This window comes from Thamnophis sirtalis, unplaced genomic scaffold (assembly GCF_051295495.1).
Source record: "Thamnophis sirtalis isolate CommonGarterSnake01/CBP01778 unplaced genomic scaffold, rThaSir2_p1.2 scaffold_4, whole genome shotgun sequence".
In the NCBI taxonomy this organism is placed as follows: Eukaryota; Metazoa; Chordata; class Lepidosauria; order Squamata; family Natricidae; genus Thamnophis; species Thamnophis sirtalis.
This window is the reverse complement of record NW_028261384.1, coordinates 88,003,383-88,022,962: the sequence shown is the minus strand read 5'-3', so window position 1 is coordinate 88,022,962 and position 19,580 is coordinate 88,003,383. Positions and strand designations below refer to the sequence as shown.

The 19,580-nt window shown below is 35.6% G+C and overlaps 1 protein-coding gene across 1 annotated transcript in view; it reads left to right on the top strand.

Moving 5' to 3' along the window:
• Positions 1-19,580, top strand: part of REEP1 (receptor accessory protein 1) — a 51,762-nt gene that overhangs the window by 3,190 nt on the left and 28,992 nt on the right. Inside the window, exons 2-5 of the mRNA XM_087713317.1 lie at positions 12,698-12,770; positions 13,611-13,687; positions 15,332-15,452; positions 16,913-17,026. Of these exons, the coding sequence (XP_087569443.1) occupies positions 12,698-12,770; positions 13,611-13,687; positions 15,332-15,452; positions 16,913-17,026 (385 nt within the window). The remainder of the gene's footprint in view (positions 1-12,697; positions 12,771-13,610; positions 13,688-15,331; positions 15,453-16,912; positions 17,027-19,580) is intronic.

The window sequence follows — 19,580 nt, the reverse complement described above, 5'->3', positions numbered from 1 at the left end:
TGAAAATGTTTCACTTCTCGTTCAAGAGGTTTCATCAGTTCCATTCCCCTGCCATCAGAACTTATGAAACTACTTGGATGAGAAGTAAAACGTTTTCTTCCTCAAGGAAAAAACAGTTCAGTTGCCTTTTGTAGAAAAAAGCACCTTTGAGACAACTATCATCTTGGATGACTGAGAATGTCCACAGACATTTAGCTTCATTAAAAAAGCTTCAGCTTTGTATGCAAAAGCTCCTGGCTTCTATTTTTGGTGATTCTAAGTAGACATGGATCAGGACAATATTCCACACAGTATTTTTTGCTGAATTTCTTCCAACTTTGAGATACCATGAGCCTGTGTACCTTTTGTCCTGTACCTTTTTCCAATTCTCATGTTCTGAAAAATTTGCAGAATGTGAAATAATAACATTTTTGTGTCCTATTCTGATTTCCTTGCCATTGGCTGTCTAATTGCTTTGGGAATGTGCACCCATGCACTGCTACCAAAAATTCTTAAATGCGCCAAAGTTGGTTGTCTTTTACACAACATGTAATATGGAGTTTGATTAAATGCTAAACTGTATAGTCTATTGATCAAATAATTGGCAGTTAAAATTGCCTCACTCCAATATAGCTTACTCATTCCTGCGTCTGCTAGTAAGGCATCTTTCATATTTTGAAATACATCATTTCTGCATTCAGCAACACAATTCTCTGCTGGAGTATAGGGATTTGCTTTTCTATAGTTTATGCTTTTCTTTTTCAGCCACTGCTGAAGCATGTTAGACATGAACTCTGTTCCTCTGTTAATTTGTAGTTGACATACACTTTATTAAAGAATTATTCCTCTTCTCTACAAACATTACCCACTGCTTAAATTGTTTAAATACTTCTGTTAAGCTTCTTAATAAATAACAAAAACCATATTTTAAGTAATCATCAACAATTATTAAAGCAAATTTGGCCCTTCCCATTGATTGTGATAGAGGTATACACTAACTGAACAATTATTTCAGATTTTCTTTCACTTCTTTTGCTGACAGGGTATACTTTCGATTTGGCCTCTTTGCAAATAGCACAACCCAAATAGTTGTCAGATGTCAGATGCACATGCATTACCTGTCTATCTTCCAAGCACAAAATTATGCTGGCTACTGCTTTTTCATTTTGTCTTTTCTGTTGTTCATTGAGATCTGCTGGATAATTGCTTACAACTTCCACAAATCCTTCCTCTGCAGAAACATCCCCATTTTTAAGCTCTATGAGAGATAATTCAGCTTATTAAGAGGAGCCAAAGGAAATACTCCTCCCATTCCTGTAGCAAACAGCATTGTGCTGTCTTTACAACCTCTCTCAGGCTCATGAAGAAACTTCTACCTCAGAGAAACTTATTACTGGTGCTTCTGGGCACTTTGGGGTCTATTAACCTGTCAAAAATTGCACAGCTGGTGTCCAAATGGATGCTGACACATACTTGTAACTTTATGTAAATAAATATGTTTTTACCACTATATATACAGCAAACTAAATAATAGACAAACAACAGCAGATATATCAATGCAGCAGGGACATCATGAGGTAAATCTCACAGAGGACAAAGGTGGGAAACAAGGAACCCCCCCCCTTTCCACTCACAGCAAGCAATCACAGCTTAGATTGCCTCATGCAGTGGCCAGTTCTCTTCAACCAATTATCTATAACTGCGTTCTTACTCATTGTCAAACCCTTCACTACTCCATCTATTTAATTAAATAACACCCCTCCAATGTATAGCTGGACAATGTTTAAACCAGGTTGCTTCACAAGATCATTCATTATAGCATTTTATCCTTTTTGCATGTAGCACAGTACTGATTCTTAGGTGAAGTATTATCTTAATCCTGGCTTGAATACTCTCCAGAGGTATTTAATAGGCTACTATCCCAGAGTTTTCCTCAATCTGCTTTATAATAATTTTTTCATTTATTAAGAAGTCCAGGAAGACTCTTAAGAAGCTCTACCAAGCGAGGATAAGAGCATCTGTCCCCCTACTATATTAAATAGAATTCTTCCAAATAAGTTAAGTTCATTTGCTTAGGCCAGCCAAACATTGATAACATCACTATATTCATTCAAAATGTGGCTCCAAAACAATGCATTGTTTTTTGGGGGGGTGACTGTCAGTGATGAAATCAGTGTTCTGAGAAGGCCACAGATTAGATCAGGGGTGTCAAACTGGATTTCTTTGAAGGCCAGATTATTGTAGTTCACCTGCCAATCAAGAACCAGAATCTGGAGGAATATTAAAGTTCTTCCAAGACATTGTATTCATTTTCTCACCCTTCTAGATTCTTTTATATGTTAGCTTTTATTTTCATCAAACTACTGCTTACCTTTGAAATAGGAGAAAAATAATACTATAACTTACTTTTTAAATTTATTTTTTTCTCTTTTGAAATGATTAAACAATATATATGACTTTTACTGCAGAAAGACTTTAAGAAATAGAATGTGTATGTTAAAATGTCTGAACTTAATTATTTCATCACAACATTCCATGCTAACTGCTACTAATCCAGCTACTAGCAGGATGAATGCGAGTCCAGCATGAACTATGTCATGTTAGTAATAATTATTCCAAATTTCTCATTAGGATACATGGATGAATATAATTCTAGTCTATACCATTTATTCAATTCTCTCAAACATTCTGCATTTTAAAAAGCAAAAAGGAAAGTCTGCATGTATTGTTATTTTGTTTTGACAGTAAGTTTCTCAAGTATTTAACTTATCTTTATACAGTCTTTAAACATATTGTTTTTGTATACAATGCTGAAGACTTGAGTCTAAAATGTCAAAACAAATCATCAGCTTAGTTTTAATTAGGTTCAATTTTAGTAAGTGTAATTCAAGTCTGCGGTCATTATAGAAAGAAGAAACAGGATAAATGTTAAGATGAGTCCCTAGTTCTCAAATGTACCAAGAAGGCAGGGTTATCTAAGGTCTCTTCACTATCTATCACCTCCCAATGGCCAATCCTTTCACCTGTTCTCCATTTTCTACAAGGTCTGATAACTGGTATTTTCTTGACCTTGACTTAATTGGGTCAGGTCTTCTTAAATTAGAAACAGACTTCAGTTTGAACCCTTTTGATTTGTGCTGTCAAGAAGGTTGCTTTTAACATGTTCAGATCACAACACTTTATGGTGCCAGTAGAAAGGCAATTTCTTGAACAATTGTAGCATTATCAAAATATGCAGAATATTGTGCACAGGTTCTGATTTGAGATTTGGATGGGATGCCCATTTGTGATAGGATAAAATAAAAACTAACCCTAGATTTAAGAATCATTGTTAAGCAATCAAATGGGCATGTATGGTGGAAATATAAGACTGGTTGAAAAAGTGCCACTTTAATTATCATCTCATGAAGCAGTACATAGAACAGAGATCCTATTGGAAGGTAAATGAATAGATGATATTTCAGGACATATGACATTTGAAAAAGAAGGACTTACGAAAAAGACAAGGGTACAATTATTAAGTGAAGGTTGGTTTGGAACTGGTTTAATTATCATAGCATTGTTAAAAGACTTAGATCTGATAAAAAAAGTTTTGTTTTCACAGAAGTTAAAACTGAATTGAATATCAGCTTATGTTCTGGAAATGACCATTTGATTGCTAAAATATATAAAATATTATTCAAAATGAATCTGGAAGATGCCTATATAAAAGACTGCAGGGTAAAATAGGCAATTTTGTGTGTGTAGAATGCTAGATAAATGGGAGAATGTATGGACTAAAATTTACTTTGAATTATAGAGTTTTTAAAAAATAAAATGTAATTTTTAAATAAAATGATGTACCATTGTTATTTGACCCAAATATGTTTTTTCTGTTTTGTTTTTCTGTATTTTATTCCTATTGATGTAACATGATAAATGTATACATTAAAAAAAGAATATCGTGCATAGAATTTGCTTTGAGATATCAGTTAATTTGCATTGAAATGTCATCTTGCTTCTCATGTGCTTTTTCCACTGTTATTATCTATTTTCAGATTGGTTTTAGTTGATACTACCTTGAAAACTATGAACAGGTCAAGACTGAATCATTTTTACAATGCAGCCAATAACGAAGTGATACTATTACAGTATATATAACTTTAGAAGGGTTTATTTTATATTTTTATTAGTCTATAATCCATGTTTTAAGATTAATTATTTGACATATTGTATTTAACATAGAAAGATATGCATATTTTACTGCCGGTAATCATTACATTTAAAAGCTCAGTTTTTATTCTATTTTTTTTTGTGGATCCCGCATTATGTCTTCCAAATGGAAAATGGAAATGAAAGTAATGCTTTTGTAAAGTCAGCCTCCCTTAATACTACTATAGACTGATTGCTGCATACTATGTAAATTGCAGATTTTCAGAATTTGTTTTTGTTGTCCTCAAATTTGAGTCTTAGCCTGGTGTCAAAGCTGATGGACTTCTAGACACTAGATTCCAGATTGATTTTCTTTTATTGAAGCTTTTCATCAAAAGGGATCCCAGCCAGCAAAATGCCAGGACCCAGAACAAAGGGTTCAACAAACTTTCATACAGTTTTTCAAGATGGGATAAAGAAACATTGTCTAATAGGTTTTTTGAAAGTTATCTAAAGGATCCTCCATTGGCTCCACGCCATCCCTATTTCTAAGTCTTAACTAATAATCACTTCAAAAGTTATCTAACAAGCTTTGCTTCAACCCTATTCCTAAAAAATTAACTAATGGGCATCCTAGAAGACTTTTAGCAAGTTTTATGTTCCTTATCTTAGCAATATGACTTGTATGATATGCCTGACAGACAGCTCTTGTTTTCTACATTGAAGAGGGTCTGCCCTGTCGACACTCCCTCTTCCTTTATCTTAGTTATGCAAGCTTTGCAAATACATATCTCCTCCATTCCTTTTGAGTTCATGCCATAACCTTGCATTTTTATAGCAAATGGCCGTACAGTAAATGTCAGATCAAATTAAATCAAAATCCTCTTGAATATAAATCGGGGTCCCCAAACCCAGGCCACAACCCACTGCCAAGCCATGGCATGTTCATAACCAGGCCATGGTGGGCAAGTGCATACAGATGTGCAGCTCAGGGATGAAATCAACTTACCTTCGCTACCAGTTCACAAATGTGACCTTTGCGCATGCGCAGAGCATCAAAAATGGGACATTATGATGTCCGGGTGGGTGGGCGGAGCCTTCCGCCACCATCGCTACTGGTTTGCCTGAACCAGATAGAACCAGCTGAATTGCACCACTGGTGCAGCTCCATTTGTGCAACTGCCCACACAAATGTCAAACAATCCCTTTCCCAGCCCCTTACCTCCCTGGTTTGCAAAGCTGGAAAGGTTGGAGGCGGCTGATGTAGATGTTTACTTTAGCATGTAGTAAAAAGAGATCGCCCTCAGCTTCTTCCCTGAGTAGAGGAATTTTATGAACAAATTTAGTTCATTCTGTAAACTAAAGAGTGTAGATTAATATGTGCTGTTGTAGAGAATGTAGATTAATATGTGCTGGTATGTTTTGATGTCACATTCAGCAAGTTAGCTTTGAAATGCTAAATAATTTAAAAAGAAAGATAAGCAGGAATACTTTCTTCCATCATATTGTCTGTGAATGGACTTTTAGGCACTTTTGATATTAATGGTGATGAATGATGATGAAAAATCTATATACACTTTCTTGACTTCCTCATTTGCATATGCCTTTCCAGTAGATCTTGCAAACTACAAGAATTATTCAATTTATTGTGATACCTCCCTGATAGCAATTATTAATTATTACAGAATAGTTGCAGATGGAAAACTAGTCACTAAAGATAGATAAGAAGATGGCTTTGATTTAGCAACAGCAAGGAACATTATGCACGTGCAGGAAAAAGGCTGTTTTTAATTCCCATTTAGAACCATAAAAATGATTGAGTTGGATAAGAATTTGATAAGCTGTTGTTGCTTGGTGGCAATATGCCTCCAGAATGCAAGCTGTATTTATAATACAACAAATAATACAAAGAAAGAGAAAATGCACAATAATATGGAATAATAATGGGAAATATAGTGGTATAACATAAATTGAAATGATAAAACTCTAGCAGTATTTCTAATTGTTTAATAAAAGAACTTCTAATCATGGTTCTCCATAATGATTCTGCTGTAACGCCCTTAACTTTCCCCCCCAGTAATATATATAATATATTACTATATTATATAGTAATATATTACTATATATATATAATATATTACTAACTATCATTAGTTCTGTGATTTTGCCGGTCTCAGATGTGCAAATACTCATATAAGCACCAAATAATTAACTTTAACCCTAACTTGCAATAACCACAGGACTTAAACTCAGATGGTTTGGGATAAACATTAAGTGAGGTTAAATTTCAAATGAATAAATCAATTTCTACTTTAATTACTATGGCTGTGTAGGCCTAAATTAAAAATATGGCATAGGGCTTGGAGTTTCCAACTATCTACTGTAAGCCATCTTTCCCTCTTTTGCCAGCATTATAATAGCCTTTCTTTCTTTTTATTAAGCTTCAGTGAAAAATAATGTTGGATACTGCTGAAATTCTGTGTGTGTGTGTGTTTCAGAGGAGTGAAAGAAGTTATATTTATGTTCATATAAGTTACAAGCCATTAGATTACTGTATATCCTTAAGGTGTTCCATTCCTCAATAAAAAAGAAAGGAAAATGTGAAAAAATTGTTGTTTTTTACAGAGAATATATTGTGTGGTTAGATCAAATAAATAGATTTCATTCCATTTGTCTTGTTGAGATCTGTCCATGGTGCTGAAATTTTTTTTCCTGATTACCTTTGTTTTCTGGTCCCTGTTTCCTTTTTGGACTGGTCATGATTCTGTTTCTGCTCTTTTCCCTCAAATAGGTCAGAATTTGTCATTCAGGTTATTTTTGCATGTCTGACTGGAAGACCTGGAGGAACTTCAAGTATTGACTATGTTGGCTGATAGTGATAGATGGTACAAACATTAGGTGTAGAATGCTTTAGATTGGGAAAATTACACTAAACTACTTACTTGATTTTCTTTTTTCCAGTCCCTCCAAGGAGTCAGGATTAATAGTTAAATAAACCTCATTTTCATATATAATATTCTGAAAAAGATTGCTGGCTAAAATTGGTCACTAGAACTTTATTCTCAGGATAGTTCCAAACAAAGCTGAAAAAATAGCCACAGTTTAAAATCCTCTGAAGCTTTTATGTCTTGTTTACTTATATTATAACATGCAGTTTGAATTCAGAATATTTATATTCATAAAAATGTTCATTCTCTCCAGTCATACTTGATACTATTATGCACCAAAGTATGTCTGAGGCTCTCATTTGCTGTAATGATCTCAAATGATCTAAATAATAATAAAAAATATTGTGCTACATTTCATCTTATCTGACCATCTTTAAAAACAGCATCCCCTTCTGTGATATACTATAACACAGTGATGGCGAACCTCAGTGGCTTCACATGCACATGTGCATTTGTCTGCACTGTGACCAGGAAGAGGAGCTGCCCAGAGGGCATGCACATGCTGAAAATGAACGTTCTGTTTCCGCAAGTCTTCCGGTTACTGCTGTGCATGTACATGTCCCGATCAGCTGGTTAGGGCACGTAGTCATGCTGGAAAACAGAAGACCAACTCTTCCATTTTTCAGCACTGCCACACATACAAAAGCCAGCTGATCAGTGTGTGCACATGAGTGCCAGAAACCCAGAAAAGGAACAGGCAGCACCACGCATGCCAGGTGACATTTAAACAAATGTTTTAGATGGATTTTTCAGTTTCATTGGGATTTAATAGCCTGAATTGTTTACTGCCGTACCATAAATCTTCTCTATCATGGACAAATCAATATTTTAAGAAAAAATATCCTTTGTTTTACATTTATTAATACCTGTGCTTTGTGTTATCAATACTTAGCATAATATACTGCCATCTGTTTTCCATACTTGTACCTCATCAATTGTAAAATAGGGGTAGCTTGAAAATATGATAACAAATGTAATGCTTCCCTGAAGGGGCTATTAGCAATTGAGCCCTTTTAACCCTTTCCCCAGATGACTGGCCTGCCTGGCCTAGGCACTCCAACACCGTGGCACGACAAAACCGCGGTCCACTAAAGCGCGCCCAATTAAAGCGCGTACCTGACATAATCAGCAGCGCGACAAATACGACCGCGGAGAAAAAAGGGCGCTTTAAAAAGCGCTTTTAAAGCAAGCTGATTCACGTTAAGGTAAGGGTTAGGTTTAGGGTTAGGGTTAGGGTTAGGGTTAGATTAAGGGTTATGGTTAGGTTTAGGGTTAGGTTAAGCATTAGGGTTAGGTTTAGGGTTAGGTTAAGGGTTAGCGTTAGGTTTAGCGTTAGGTTAAGGGTTAGGTTTAGGGTTAGGTTAAGGGTTAGGTTTAGGGTTAGGTTTAGGGGGGTTAGGTTTAGGTTTACGTGTTAATTTTAGCTTTACCGCTCACAGCATGCTTTTTTCGTCGCGCTGTGATGACGTCAGGTACGCGGTTTCATCGAGCGCGCTTTAGTCGACCGCGGTTTTGTGGTGGAACCCTCCAACACATCTCAGAGGCAGTTAAGGACTTTAATTAAAATAATATCTAGTAAGACAAAATCAAATTAAACAGCAATTACAGGTAAGCACCAGTGCAATAAACATATAAACAATAATATATAGACAGTGACAAAGCAAGCACATTAAAATAGTGGTCCTTAAAATAGAATCCAGCAACAATTACAGATAATAGCAACAAGCACCAATACAATAAACATTTAGACAGTGTGCACATTAAAAAAGTCCTTAAAATAAAATCACAACTACAGACAACAATACAACAAGCACATTAAAATGGTGGCCCTTAAGATAACATCGGATTAAATGCCGCAATAGTGTAAAACATTAAGCCTTATCATGAACAACATCGCTCAGCTAGAAACTTTGTTCCAATACCTCCCACCTGGCTCAGTTCAACAATGGCCAGCATAAAGGGCCATGCTTTCATTGGAGCTTTCATTTAAATCATGCACATAGGTATCAAAGACTGTCCTTTGTTCAAATAGCCCCTCACCGATTCTCTGCAGACCCAGTGAGAGGCCTACTTTTTTAGCCAGGAACTAATGATCCAGGAGCTCTACCGGACCAAGGATATAGTCACTTTGGAACCCTGCCTTGAGATAAGATGGTCACACTTTCATAGCAGCTAGGACATTGTCATCAGCCCAAAATACAGTAGTCACTCTTCCTTGTGATGGCAACTTGTCTCTCTGAAAGAGTCCAGCTTCATTCCCCATAACAGAATTGTCCTTTTTAACCTCCTTTCAATTGTTTAAAAATCCCCCCCTCCAGTCTCCTTTCACGATGCTGCCTCTCCCTTTCTCTGAGTTGCTGGAATCTATAGTCCTACTGCCCAGCACTCTAATTTAACTCCCTCTGCTGGGGACTACATTTTCAGAAATCTCTTCCCATCTCCCTGACTCTGTTTAAGCAACTCAGAGAAAAATAAGGGAGAGAATAGCTGTAAATCTTTATAGTGACTTAAAAAAATGAAAGAAGGAAAAGGAAAGCTGCTAATGCAGTAGGCTACACAAATAATTAATTTGCCTTAAATAATTCTGGATGTGTGCCCTTAAAGGAAAGAGAATATCTTTAGAAGAAAGAAATTGTTTGGATAAAAGCTGGATTTCTTTTCCCACTATGGTTAGGATGACCTGATAATGAGCATTATTCTCTGACATGAAGTATGGTGTCTTAAAGTCTGAGTCCTCATAAAGAATGCAAAAGCCATTATGTAGGACAAACTGGCAGAAGAGAACAGAGAGAAGAGAGTATCCATGAACACCAAGTAGAAGTCAGAAGACATAATGAAAACTCTTTATTTTTTATTTTTTTTATTAACAAACATGTAAAACACACAGACACAAAACTTAGACGTACACCACTTTTACACAATACAATATGAACAGGAACTTCTTGTTCTTCCTAATACCAATGATCAATCAATACTGCTTACCTTATATTATTTCCCCTTCTATTGTATTTCATTTGGATTTCACCATTCTTAACCCTCTTATTTTATTCATAACTATTATTTTTGGGCTTCGTTATCTTCCTTCATTGATTCTTGTTTCTTTCCTCCATCCACCTATACCATTTATCCCATATCTGGTAGAATTCTGATTCTTCTTTTCTCTGGATTTCTTTAGTTACTTTGTCCATTTCAGCACAATCCATAACCTTTCTTATTATTTCATCTTCGCTTGGAGTTAATTTGTTTTTCCATTTCTGGGCAAAGGCAATCCTTGCTGCCGTAATTATATGTAGTATTAAATACTGGATTTCTTTTTTGTATTTCACAGATATTATTCCTAATTTAAAAAACTTCAGGTTTCTATTATATTTTAACCCGTTATTGCCTCCAGCCAATTTTTGATCCTTTACCAAAAAATTTTAGCCTCCTCACAGGTCCACCATAAATGGTAATATGTTCTGGGTATTGATTCGCATTTCCAACATTTTGGTGAGGTATTTGTTAAGATTTTAGCTAACCTTGTTGGCCAGGTGCCATCTGTAAAACATTTTTTTACTGGTTTTCCTTGTATACAACAGATAGTGTCATTTTTAAGTTTGTTCCCCAAAATTTTTCCCATTTGTCTAATTCAATATTATAGCCAAAGTTCTGTGCCCATTTTATCATTTGTTCTTTCACAATTTCCTCTTCCATTTTATACTTCAGGAGAAATTTATATATTCTCCCTATCTTTCTATCTGAGCTTTGAATAATTTTATCCAATTTGTGTGGTTCTGTTTCGATGTCATATAATTTAATATCATTATTGTATTTAGTTTTGATTTGGAGGTAAGTTAGCCAGTCAACTTTCATGTTATGTTCTGCCAATTCTTCAATTGTTTTTAAATTTCCCTATCTATCAATTAAATCTCTGTATCTTAGCATTTTGTTTAAATCTCTAAAATTTGGATGGATCGTCCTTTCTGTCAGTGATAGCCAATTTGGGATTTTCACATAGTGGATTTTTTTGATTTTGAGCCATTTTTGCAATAACACTCTTCTAATTAAATGATTTTGAAAGTATTTGTGTGTTTTATTTTTATCATCCCATAGGAATGTATGCCAGCCTGCTTGCAAATCATGGCCTTCTAAGGTCAAAATTCTTTTATTCTTTAGCCCTATCCAATCCTTCACCCATGTTATTGTTACTGCTGATGCGTATAAATCCCAATTTGGTAATGCTAAATCTCCCCTTTCCTTGCTGTGTTGCATTGACTTTAGTTTAATCTTCGCTTTTCATCCCTGCCAAATGAACCTAGCGGTTATTTTGTTTAATTCTTGAAAGAATTTTTTACCCGGATTAATAGATGCGGTTTGCAACAGGAATAAGATTCTTGGTAAAATATTCATTTTAATTGTTGCTATACGTCCCATGAGTGATAGCTGAATATTTTTCCAATTTTATAAATCTTTCTTAATTTGTATCACTAATTTATTATAATTATCGTTTTTAATTGTGGAACATTTTGCCGACACCCAGATACCTGCTCTTACTACTTTTCGGCAAAAATCTGAACTGCAAAAACAGTCTCCTTCCCAGAGCCTCTTTCTTTCTAGCTCATCCTCTCTGCCAACTTCATGTTGTCCTCCTCTTCTTTGAGTTGTCAATAATAGTAACAGATGTCTCGATTTCAACTGCTTTCTCTCTCTGCTTCCTTCTTATGTGGTCGCCATCACTCCGGTCCTGACCAAGTGGTAGGATAGATCCTTATTTGTTTAGTGGGTTTCTCCTACCCGCTGGGGGATTTGCCTTATCACACCAGCATCTTCAGAGTTTCCCCCTTAATCTGCTGGTCCCTTCAGGATCCACAGCGCTCAGAAATGAGCCCAAACGAAGAAGTTAGAGTTAGAGGTTAGGAGAGCTCCCGTTCCGTAGCTCCAAACACAATGACATCACCACAGGAAGTCATGAAAACTCTTTAATTCCACAATATATGGACAAACTAACCATAGTTTCAACTGGGAAACTGTGACCATTCTTGACCAAGCCAAATCAAAATATAGAGATTTCCTGGAAGCCTGGCAACTCATTCATTTGGGTATTTCAATTTATTGAGCATTGGGACTCTTAGTTTATGTTTTTAGTTTTGAGAAGTCATTCTGATTGTCCAACCATATCTGTTGTTCTTTTGTTGCTATTGCTAAATTGGATAATTGTATTTTTCTTGTTTTTCATATATTTCTTTTCCTGTTTTTCTATTTTTCATTTTTTTGTAAATTTTTGGTAAATGTTAAAAAATAAAAATTTAATTGTAAACATAAAATTTTAAAAATGAGGGGGGAAATGAGATGCACTGGTGGTTCAGGCAGATGGGAGGCATGATTTTGTTGTAAATCTGTATTTTAACTGGGAAGGCAGATTTTAAATGTGTTATTTAAATTTATATTTTTCTGTGTGAGCAATTGAGAATTCCATTCAGAAAGAAACATTAAACAAATAATGATGAAATAACTTAAAGTTATTTGAAATAGATCCTATTAAAATCAAGAGAACAATTTTTTATATAAATGCTACCAATTTTATAGAATCAAATGTAATCATCATACTCTGGTTCCAGCCCATAGTATTTCCCGTGATTTTTTTTTCATTTTTCTTTCAGGCTAATATTTGGCACTCTTTATCCTGCCTATTACTCTTACAAAGCGGTAAAATCAAAGGATATTAAAGAATATGTAAGTAGTCTTTCTGGGAGTATCCTGTATCCCTTTTAACAATTGTTATTTCAGTCTTTAGAAGGAAGAACATACTTCAGATGTGATTTTTTTTTTTTTTGTACTTAGTATGCCAAATCATTACTATGTCCCGCCCCTTCCATTTTAATTGGTAATTTCATTTTAACTAACTTTTAGATGATTTAACTTTATCTTCCATTTTAGCTGCAACATTAGGAGAAACAAGACTGGTTGATACTTCCTTTTTCTAAAATAAACATTCAGGCTAATTAAAATTATATATTATTTACTGATTAATTTAAGGACACAGTGCTGGGCCATGAAGCATACACAGCACATAGAACTATACCTGGAACACAGCATGGGCACCCATTTTGTATGAAATTGTATAAATCTCCATCCATAATTGTAGTGATTACTATATTGTAATAATATCTCAGGTTTGTTTTCATAATGAAGACAGAGAAACAGCCTAAAGTAACTTGGGATTTACCAATCCTGATAACACCTATAGTTTTTTTTTTAATGAAATAAGATAGCTTGTAATGAAAAATTTAATTTTAAATAGTGAGAACTACTAGAAAGTAAATTCAGAATAACTTTTACAACTGTGTTTATGCTGAATCAGAATTACTTCTACTACATTTGTTTCCTGAATAGAAAATTTCCAAGTCATTTTTATCTTCCACACAAATGTTGGTTGAAAACTTAATAAATAAATAAATTTGGTTCTGCTTTTACTATTGAGTACGAATCTGGCCTTAGTACTAAGACTGAAGGAAATAGCACCTGTATAATTTGTACATATGAGATAAAAAATTAATTATTCTTCCTTTTCAGGTGAAATGGATGATGTACTGGATCATATTTGCACTCTTCACAACAGCAGAGACATTCACAGACATTTTTCTTTGCTGGTTGGTATCCTTTGAAATGTGTTCTTCAGAAGAAAAGTAGAATAGAGCATGGAAACACACAGGCATACACTATATATAGTATTAGGCACCCAATGATATTAGGTGGGTGGAATACCTGTCCTGGAAGCCTGACAGTTTCTTTCAGTAATGCCAAATGTGAATGTCAGTGTTATTGATTGATACTCTCTGGAATCCCACTTTGAATATTGTAAACATAACAATCATTAGCATCCTTGAGAAACTTGTGGTTTATATAGAACTACCACCAGTTTGTGAATCAAAGTTCATTTATTGAGAAAAATTACAAGTTTTGGGAGATGTATGTTATGAAGATGCAGTTCTGGCATGTAGATGGGGAAGATATCAATAAAACCATTTGGGGTTGGACAACAATGATATTTGTGTTACAAAAGGCAAGCAAAAGAAAGAAGAAACATCTTCTCAAGGATGAAAGCATATGCAATAGTAAAAAGCATATGAGATAGTAAAAATCATTCCACAATTTAAAGGGACAGATAGATGAAAGAGGCTGAGAAGGACCCAAAGGAAGAAGAAGGTAGATGTGGGCTCATTGTTCAAATTAAGCATGTTTGGGTTTGCAAAATGGCTGAATCCTGAATTTTCCTGCTGATAAACAGAACATAGATATATATCTTTGAATGCCAATATACTAAAACATAACTAGAACACAGAGAATGTTTCTAAATTTCCAGGAATTTAGAAATGGCTGCTCATTTCCTATATTAAAATTGGGCCAGGGAAAGTCCTAAATAGATGCATAAAAGAAAATACAGGAAGAATATGAAGACAAGAATGAGGTTATAGGAAGAAAGATAAGAACAGGAATCTTAGAGAAAAAACCAAAATAAATTTTCAGGCATGAATATCTTGCATGACATTTTTTAATCTGTGTATTTAAGCCACTGAGAGTTACCCTGAGGTAAGATGGGTAGCCAATAAACTTTATAAACAAACAAACAAACTTTATGAGAACTACAACAGTACATTTACCGGTGGAATTGTGAGAAAGGTGTATCATCTAGCTGCCTATCAAATAAACCAAACCTATAATTTCTTGCTCATTTGTTATCAGTACCTGGGTGCCATTTGAGGGCCAAGGATTCCACTCATTGTAATCTTACTCAATTGCCTTTGCTTAACTGAACATCGGGATATATGAGATACTTTGTTTGCTTTTGCTCTGCTAGAACGTAGAAGAAATGTGGAACTGAATATTGGTACCGTGAAATAGGCTGCATGCATTAGTCTGGACTGAATAAATGTGCAAGTTGTCAAGGGATATAGGATGGAAACAATCATTGGTAGGAAATTGTTCTACTGTACTTAGGAATGAATGAACAGTGAAACTTCACGTGGCATTCTCAAATAAAAGAGAGGATAGATACCTGTTATGGTCTTCTTCATTGTATTGGTGGAGGGATTGAACATGGACTCCTGACTTTATTATTCATGAAAATGCACTTAAAGACATTAGCAAAAGCCAAAATGCAAAGGAAAATATTTTTGGATGCCAACATCAATGCACACATTCAAACATTTATACATTTACTTTCTTAGTACTTACTTTCTCAAGGAACCTGATTTGAAAAGAACACCAAAAGATATTATTTTCTTTTTCTGTAGGTTCCCATTTTATTATGAACTCAAAATAGCCTTTGTAGCTTGGTTATTGTCTCCCTACACAAAGGGCTCCAGTCTTCTATATAGGAAATTTGTACACCCAACTTTATCTTCAAAAGAAAAGGTCAGTGGCATTATTTCTCATAAAGTAAGATAAGCTTATGAATAAGAATATCCTTAGGCTGTGATGCCATTAACCATTAGTGAGCCTCATCAAACTGGGTGACAACTATTGAATCAGTTGTGGGATAGCACTACTGATTGTATAATATTATTTACACTTTTTGCATTTCTTTCAGGAAGAAGAGTTTCATTTCAGTAGGTGTTGCTCTTTTTTCTTGATTGACTTGTTTTTACAGATAAGAACTTAAAAAATGCAGCTCCCCACTGGGATTATTCTCAGTGTAATAAATGATTTAAGCTATTGGCTGTATATAATTTTTTTTACAAGTGTTTCAAAAGCAATTGGAGCAGCCAGTCAGAAATCTTGAAGAACAGCTCACATGAGAAATAAATTTTAATGCAAATTTTTCCAACCTGGTATTTTTCAATTATATTACATTGGACTACAGTTTTTTTTAATTCCTATTCAGAATTATGGGAGTTACAATCCAATACACTATGACACCAAAATAGAAAAGATTACCAAGAGCTCATGTACCCCTTCATTATCCTTCATTTCTTTTAATTCAGCAATTTGCACATTGACAGACCAATGATAGTCTTTCCCCATTTGTCACCAGCAAATAGAGGTTGCAAAAGTTAGCAAGTTGATGGTAAATAAATTGCTGATTTTGTTTTGGCTTAGGAAATTGTGTGAATTCAGCTAATTAGATTTAGTTACCAGACAATAGTTAAACAAGTGGTGGCTTGCCATGATTTATATAACCCTTTTGGAAAGTAATTTACCTGACAGCACTTTTGTATAGTGCTTGTCTCTTGGATATAATTTGTGGATTATTCTTTCTCAGAATAAGTGTTAAGCAACCTCCTGAGTATTTGTATTGGAGTCAAGTGTTCCCTAAGCATTTAAAATAATTTTGGTTTTTTTAATTCATATTATCACTCTAATTGGGACCTACATTGTAAGTTTATATCCCTATTTTTCTATTAAAAAGATCTCGTGAATAGGGAGAGGTAAATACATTCATTTTATTTCTTCAAGTAGATTGATATATTAAGTTCAAAGCCTTTATTGTCATTGTACATCATGTTTACAACGAAATTGGTTTAGCCTTTAAGCAGTAAAGTATGAACACCAAGCTACAGTGGTTTGGTTCGTGTAAACATATCAAGCCCAAACCTAACAAATTATGACTTAAAGGTCATCCTGAAAGTGAAGTGGAAGAAACTTCAGTTTCCCAAATTTGCATATTTCTTTTATTATAACATAATCACAACTCCTCTCATACAATTGTTATATCAATGAGGAAGGTGGATGATTAGGTAAATCATACCCTGTTTAAACTGTTTTTATCTATATTCAGGGCAGGCATGGAAACATCTTCCTTTTGATAAGTAAGAAAAAGACAAATTTATCTGAACTCTTTTGAGTTTGATTGTGGATTTTTTTCTTTTTGACAGGAAATAGATGATTGCTTAGTCCAAGCAAAAGATCGCAGCTATGATGCCCTGGTGCATTTTGGGAAACGGGGGCTAAATGTTGCAGCCACAGCTGCTGTAATGGCAGCTTCCAAGGTAACCAGTAGGACAATTCAGGATATGAGAATTACTTTAATATTACAATTTTCTTTGGCTGTGAGAATGTTCAAACGATGGCTTATGGGCAATGCTTAGTATCAGAAGCTCTAAAGCCATTTGCCATTAATAGTGAAAGGCCATAAATGTCTCAGTACACAGAGACACAAGGTCCTAAGAATTAGATTCTTTGCAAGGTGATTGACAAAAAATGTAGTGTTATACTTAGGAAAACTTATAGCTAGTTCCATAAATAACAAAATGCACCCACAAATATAGTGGCTTGAGGTATAAACCTAAGATATTTTGGAATCATTTCATCTTCTTTTTCAGGGATTTCTATTTCAAAAAAAGTATAATCTTCACTTAACCTATTTCGTTTTTATTGAATTAAAGTAAGGAAACTCTAAATTGATTTTATACAAACTCCCAAATAATATGAAAAACTGAACAGAACATTTTGTACTAAAAATGTGGTTGTTTAAAGAGGTAGGTACATTTACAATCTCTGTATGATAATGGAGAATGAATTGATACAAATAGTCTTACAAGAACAATTGTGCCTGCAATTTGGGTCATAAGACATTGCAATTGTTAAACTAGAAGCCCATGTGACCATCTCATGCAACAACTGCAATCCCAGCTTCCCCTATTGCAATTGTTAAATGACTGCACAGAGTGCCTTGAGGTGAGAAAGGCTCTGGAAGGCCAGTACCCTCCATGCACATGCAGAAACCTGCTGCAGACCAGAAGGCCTCAGCCAGCTAGATCCACCAGTATGTGGGAATCTGCCACAGTCAGGTCTTGCCCAACTATGCCTTACAGTACATGGAAGTTTACTATGGATTAGGAGCCTTGGTTAGCAGTCTCACCAACACGTGGGCCATCCACCCATCCCACCTTTCCCCACCTTTCCTAGAAGTTTTGGGCCTTTTCTCCATTACATCCCTTTTTTGAAAGACTTGGGACTTCTCAACATCCAGTTTTGTAGGTCAACTTCCCTTCCCTTTTCAGGTAGCTGCTGACAAGCATCTCCAGCCAATGAGATGCACATTTACTGCAGAAAGCAAGCCAACACCAGTCTTTGCAATATTCTGAACCTCTATCTCTGAAAACATTGCATTGGCTAGCTTTCTGCAGTCACTGTACCTTATATTGGCAGGTTGTACTTGTAAGAAAACGTACAGAAAATGAAAAAAATGTACAGAATATGAAGATAAGTGCAGTCGAGCAGCTGGACAGAAAAAAGATTTAAGCCTTGGGTAGTGGTGGGGCAGTGGAAAGACTGATGTGCTGGTGGACTTAGCAGGTCAAGGCCTCCCAGCTCCTCCCAGCTCATGGGGGGAAATTGCAGTGCTCCTGTGTTCATGAGGCCATGCACACTGCCAAGCACCCCAAATTTTGTCACATGAAGCAGAGGACTGCGACAGTTGGAACTTCAGGAGGGAGTTGTATGTCCCTTGGTTTAGTACTGTTGTAATTTTAAAGAGTTCCGGTTTGTTTAGTGGTGGGTTTCAAAAATTTTTAGAACCTGTTCTGTAGGTGTGGCCTGTTTTGTGGGAGTGGCTTGGTGGGCATGTGACCGAGTGGGAGTGGCCTGGCAGTCATGTGACTGAGTGGGAATGGTTTGGAAGTTATGTGACGTGTGAGTAGCTTGGAAGTCATGTGACTGGGTGGGAGCAGCCAAGTCGATGTAACTGAATTCTTTGCCCCAAAGAATGACCTACAAAAAGAAGATATAAAAAAGGAAAATTATTATTTTGTGCACTTACTACTTAAATAAGAATAAAATAAGTACACAAAACAATAAAACAGCTACTTACAGAGGAAATATGGCTGTCCTTGCCAATCTTCAACATTACTGACCACCTTACACACACACTTCCAGCCCCTCAGTCTCTTCCCTCTTCCTGGATTCACTCAGACATTTTTAAAACTCACACCCTGTGCACACACAAGACATTTTTAAAACCCACAGCCTGTGCACAGCACACACACTTCCAGCCTCTCTGCCTCTTCCCTCTTCCTGATTCACTCAGACGTTTTTAAAAGAGTGGAAGTGTGTGTGTATATGCATGGACTGTGAGTTTTAAAAAGGTCTGGTGTGTGTACAGACTGTTGAGTTTTAATAATGTCTGAGTGAATCCAGGAAGAGGAAAGAGGCAGAAGAGCTGGAAGAATGTGTGTGTGTGTGTGTGTGTGTGTTTACACAGGCTGTGAGTTTTAAAACGTGAGTGAATCCAGGAAGAGGGATGAGGCAGAGATGCTGGAAATGTGTGTTTCTATAATATCTTTCAGCCCCTCTGCCTCTTCCCTCTTCCTGATTCACTCAGATGTTTTTAAAAGAGTGGAAGTGTTTATGTATGCACAGGCTATGAGTTTTAAAAAGGTCTTGTGTGTGCACAGACTTTGAGTTTTAAAAATGTCTGAGTGAATCCAGGAAGAGGGAAGAGGCAGAGGGGCTGGAAGTGTGTGTTCCTATAGTATCTTCCAGTCCCTCTGCTTCTTCCCTGTTCCTGGATTCACTCAGATGTTTTTTAAAAACCCACAGCCT